Source organism: Poecilia formosa, unplaced genomic scaffold (assembly GCF_000485575.1).
Source record: "Poecilia formosa unplaced genomic scaffold, Poecilia_formosa-5.1.2 Scaffold34, whole genome shotgun sequence".
Lineage (NCBI taxonomy): Eukaryota > Metazoa > Chordata > Actinopteri > Cyprinodontiformes > Poeciliidae > Poecilia > Poecilia formosa.
In genome coordinates this window covers 1,616,307-1,621,493 of record NW_006799973.1, presented here as the reverse complement: position 1 = coordinate 1,621,493, position 5,187 = coordinate 1,616,307, and the positions used below count along the sequence as shown (strand labels likewise).

At 43.3% G+C, this 5,187-nt stretch overlaps 1 protein-coding gene across 2 annotated transcripts; it reads right to left on the bottom strand.

Moving 5' to 3' along the window:
* Window positions 1–377: 377 nt before the first annotated feature.
* Window positions 378–2,367, bottom strand: nppcl (natriuretic peptide C-like). Of its 2 annotated transcripts, none has more exons than XM_016670423.1 (3): window positions 2,103–2,367; window positions 1,204–1,373; window positions 378–1,044 (listed from the first exon to the last, which is right to left on the bottom strand). In XM_016670423.1, the coding sequence occupies exons 2-3, from the start codon at window positions 1,300–1,302 to the stop codon at window positions 724–726; spliced, it is 420 nt and encodes a 139-aa protein (XP_016525909.1). In that variant the 5' UTR covers window positions 1,303–1,373; window positions 2,103–2,367; the 3' UTR covers window positions 378–723. The 2 variants fall into 2 exon arrangements, with proteins under 2 accessions (XP_016525909.1, XP_007550179.1); XM_007550117.2 differs by having other exon boundaries at window positions 1,204–1,366; window positions 2,104–2,367.
* Window positions 2,368–5,187: the final 2,820 nt, after the last annotated feature.

The window sequence follows — 5,187 nt, the reverse complement described above, 5'->3', positions numbered from 1 at the left end:
CTTCATATCGCTGTTGGCAGGCTCATATGTAAGCATGTTCTCCACGTAGAACCACATCAGCTCCGTCTCACAGACATGAAATCGTTTTCATCCCCCCCACCCCACCCGCTGGGAACTTTGCTGTGTTGGCAGTGCAATAAAGCGTTTTGGACGTGGCAGCAGGTCCAAGCAGCAGAATGACGGGGGAAGGAGTGAACTTCTTCCAACAGCTACAAGAACATTCAATAAATCATCAAGTTAAAACAAGATGTCATGAGGATGCAAATCTCCACTCTGAAGGAGAAATCAAGATGACAGGTGTCAATAGGGAGTGAACCATGTGGGCTTTGCGAGTGGGCAAGAATTGAATTTCTATGAGCAAGAAAGCAGAACACCCCAAATGTCAAATCCATTTATTCATGCAAATCATAAGTGAACATAAAAATAAACTGCAGAGGGTTTACAGGTGCCACCGTCTTTGGATCGCCACGTCTTTGTTACACACAAGAAAAGTCAAAACGCGTCTACATTTACTGCACATACTGTGAGGGTTTAATGAGAACAAAGCTAGGATGTTCTAATACTGGAATGAAGTGTGAGGCGTCTGATCTACGCTGGTTTAAACCACATTACACCAAACTACAGAGAAACTACATGTAAACATCCTGTTTCTGCAGGTGAATGCCTGTGTGCGAGTGTGTCTAAGGAGGATGCGCCCAGTCTCATCTTTTTCTCCTCTCTCCACTAACAGCCAAGTCCGCTCATGGACCCGATCCGGTCCAGTTTCAAGCCAAAGCATCCTTTGTTCCATCCCCTCCGTGACCTCTCTGGTTCTGCTTCCCTCTGCACGGCCAGCGCCCCCTTCAGCAGCCGGAGCCAGGGGGTCTCCGGCTGTGTCTGGACGTCAGCCCACTTAGGGTACTCAGCTGCTTTGACCCCAGACGAGGAGGATGAGGAGGAGGCAGCAGCGGCAGTGGACTGATCCTCCGGCTGGCTGTTCAGCATGTTCTCCAGGTCGTCCAGGGTCAGGAGGTCATTGTAGCGCTCCAGAAACTGCTCCAGAAACTACACAGAGGGAAGGGAGACACAAACAAAAAACAAAAAGGAAATCTAATTTCCAGGGTGTGCACAAGGGGGAATAATTCAATCAGCACAACATTTCATTTTCCTCCGCTGCTCCACTCTATAGTCTCCTCAGTCCACCTGTTTTCCCGCCCAGCGTACCTGCGCAGCATCAGGAGCAGGATGGAGAGCGCGAGCCTCTGTCACCTCAAAGGGAGTCAGGAGGAGCAGAGCGGCGCACAGCAGCACGGGGCGCAGCATGGCAGCGGGAACAACGGCAGCAGAGACGAGGACCGGAAAACGGGCTGGTTGCTGCTGCAGAGATCTGAACGCCGAGGGACAATGTGGAGAAAAATTTGTGAATTTCAAAAACAAATATCTTGATTGTTTTTAATCAAGACGTCACATTTTCTGTGTGTTTTGAGACAAACGTACAGTTGTGCATGTAGCGTATGTGACAGGAACTAACAGGCTGCCTCCGGCTGAGCAATTTAAGATTGCATTTGGTCCAAAGACAGAGACATTTCATTTACATTTTTATTTTTTAGTGTTTATTTTAGAGATTTACGCTTTGGAATAAAACAAATGGTTTACTGAATATACATATAAACTAAAATTTTAGCCAATTAAATCAACAGCTGTGGTTAGATTTAATATATATATATTTTTAAATTCAAATAGACACCAGCTGTCAAAAAGTAGTAAAAAGGAATAGGTGACCTTATTAAATTAATGATATTTTTATTCCAGGTTCAGCTATGCAAGGAAAAAGAAATTAAACATAACTGAGATATTTAAATAAAATGTTTAATAGTGTGATCTACATTAACTTCAGCTGATATGATGTAGCTACAACTATTCTGTGTAGTCATTCAAAATGCATCTTTATTTTGTCTGTGGATTTACTTTGTTCGTGATTTTAATTGTTTTTTCCCCCTAAACTTCACACATATCTGTGCTCAGGTTTATTTCATTGAGTTTTCATAAACATAATCCTAACTAAGAAGAGATAAAACTGTACAATAAGAGCAAAAATGAAGGGATGAAAGCAGAAAAGCTCACCTGATGTTAGTTTTCTCTCGGCGTGCTGGGTGTCTTCTCCTCTCACAGACTCTTCTCCATTCCCACCTTCTCGGACTCTCGGCTCCTCTCACTTGTTGGCACCTGCTGGGAGCATCAGTTTCTCACTCGGCTGGCTCCTCCTCCTCCTTGTCCTCCTCCTCCTTGCTTCCACACTCTGATGGAATTGGGAGAACGATGCTGATGATGAGAATGATGATGATTGTCTTGCTCTTGCGTCTGTCTCCTAAATGATGGGGCTTCAGCTGGGATGCTGCAGAGGTTTTGTAGAGCCAGAGATGCCTCCTCCTCCTCCCCCCCTCCCACCTTCCTCCTCCTCATCTCCTTTTCTTTGGAGTGATGTCATAGCCTTGTTGGAGGGACTGATTGTCACTGCCAAGGTGACCGTATGTGTGGTCACCGCTCTGCAAACCAAACTTCTGCCAGAGTGCGGCACAAGCCGAGGTCAGAGGCCAGCGGGCGGCTCTGGCCTCATCACCGTGACCTGCTCACAATCAGGTAACTGGCAGGGAGAGGCTTCATGCAGGCCAGTCACGACTGATCCTGAATTATACATTTCTCATGCGCTAACAACCCTCTGAGCATATTAGCCTCCCTCTTTCCCTTTGTCTCTGTAGTGTTTCCCAGCGTGCGCTGACCTCCCCCTCTCTGCCGGGTAACTTACAGTCTGCCAGTGCCATCTGCTCCTTGTACCCCCTGCTGCCAAATTACAATACTACCAGCAGCGGCTGCAGGATCCAACACACTGACCTTAAAGTTCAGCAGCCTGTGATTATGTCAAGTAAATAAACCCCCGTTCTTTACCGACGCCCAAAGCCGGGCGAGCAATCAGACGCATATCCGCGCTGTTCGCCTCTCATTTGTTGCAAAGTGCGCCGTCACTTTCATTTTGCACTGTCAACCCAAATTGTCCTCAGATAAACACACCGTTACCCCCCGCTGCTGCGAGTGTCTTTACATAACGTTTCAGAAAAAAAAAAAATGCGCCCCTCTCATCTTTTTTGGAGAGGACACTGTGTGGGAGACGGCGTAGGAGAACAGGGAGAGAGAAAGAGATTAGTGATGATGGTGGGGTTTGAACTACAGCGGTATATGATGTCAGTGGAGCGCTGGAGGAAAAGTAGGCAGCAGAGAGTAGGAGGAGAAAAAGAGGGAGAGAGAGAGAGAGAGAGAGCACCAGGCTGAGAGCTGAGGGAGATCAACAAAAGAGATTGATTGCAAGAGAACATAAATGGACAGATATGCAACGGAAAGTCTATCAGAGAAAAGGAACAACATTTGAAATGATATTTAAAGCAAGTCACTACTGAGAAACACAGGGACAATCGATCTCCTCAGCTAAAGAATCAACTTTGATTCTCAAAGAGCTGTTAAAAGTATTCCCTCCCTCCTTACAAATTTCTTCTGTTTCATTTTTTTGTATGGAGTTAATTTCCTGCCAAAACGTTGCAAAGAAATAAGACGTGTTTCAGAAACTGTCCTCAAACACTGACAACTAAAACCTGCTGCAAAGAAATAAGACATGTCTCACACACAAAATAATCTTTACAAATAGTTCTCTAGTACAGAATTGACTCTTCTTGCATACATAGCAGCCTCTCCTTGTGAACTAAAACTGAAAAATCAAATTAACCAGGCCCCAGTATATGTATGTATGTGTGTATATATATATATATAAAAATTCAGAGGTGAATTTGCTGGGTTGCTCTGGATTATTGCCTTACTGGAGGCTTCAGGATTTCCTGCCAGATGGCAGATTTCAGTTCCAACAACAGCAATTCATTCCAGTCCTGAAGAATCAAAGCGGCTCCATATCGTGGTATGGTTTTGTTTCCAGAAGAGACATACCTTCAAAATAGTTGCACATTTCCCCTCCACCCCCCAAATCACAAAATACATCTCCAAACATCTTTGGGATCATCTAGATGTTTCTTGGTAATTTGAGAACCTTTCAAATATTTTGGTCAGCACTGGTTTTGGTATTGAAACTCTCCTAAAAGTGCAATTTTACTTTGTCTCTATATGACTATCATATTTTGTGAAGCAAAGTGATGCAAACGTGGTTTAAATGTTATTCTAGGTTATTTTGTGACCTCCTTGGTGAGTCAGCGTTGCTTTCTACGAGTAAATTTTGTAGCCAAGATGTTCCTGTGAATGTCCCAATATCCTAGGAAATGGCTAGTCCTTCCAGACTAATAGATATCTTGTTTGATATTTGATTTATTTAAGAGAATGTTCTTTTGGATTTTTTTTCAGCCTTGAAAATCCAAACATTTAAATAAGGTTGGGGAGGAAAAAGGTGTATTTTTTTTTCTTTTCCACAGAACTTTATGTAATTGGAGGGGAAAAAATGGAATGAATAGGCATAAAAATGCACAACTAATGCTGTCTGGACAAGCTGTGACAGCCCCTGAAACAGCCTGTCCAAACACACAAAACAAGCAGACATTCACAGCTGCTTCAAACAGCACTATAAATTAAGATGACTTCACCTAGCAAACAATACTTGGTGTCTAGAGAAAGCGTAATGGCTGCTAGATTCTCACCGAATGTTAAACATGCATAGAAACACCACTGTTTCATGGTACTTACAGAAATGTAATCATCTGCTGCAAATACTTCATATTAGAATTAACATTTAGAAGCATTCTAGTGTAAAATTCAACCCACTGACATCAGCTGCCTCTTGCGCAAAGTAAGAGCTTGCTTTATTAGTGTCATTACTGATGGTAGTTGTGCTCGTTCAGCCACCTAATGTGCAGTGTGCAGCAACAGGTAGGAGAGGGGCTGCACTTTATCTGTACAGCTGGAGAAAACTCCCACACCAAAATGTTCATGTGGAAAATGAGGTGGTATTAAAACTTTATGAACCTTTGGAACCAGTAACCAGACAAACCAGTAATTGAGTGAAACCCAATTATTGAAGTATGACTGATCGGTCCATCTATCTGGACATATACATATATAAATATTTTAAATAAAAGTTAAGTACTACAGCTTTAACACTTGTTATCACTTATTTATATTGTGTAAAAGATGTGTGAGTGAGACATGGAACCACAGACA

What these genes read in the sequence shown, in the direction of transcription:
- nppcl (XM_016670423.1), bottom strand. Translation starts at nt 1,302, where the DNA reads ATGCTGCGCCCCGTGCTGCTGTGCGCCGCTCTGCTCCTCCTGACTCCC. An exon ending in CTGCTCCTGATGCTGCGCAG is followed by an intron (nt 1,045 to 1,203) that starts GTACGCTGGGCG and finishes CCCTCTGTGTAG; the next exon opens with TTTCTGGAGCAGTTTCTGGA.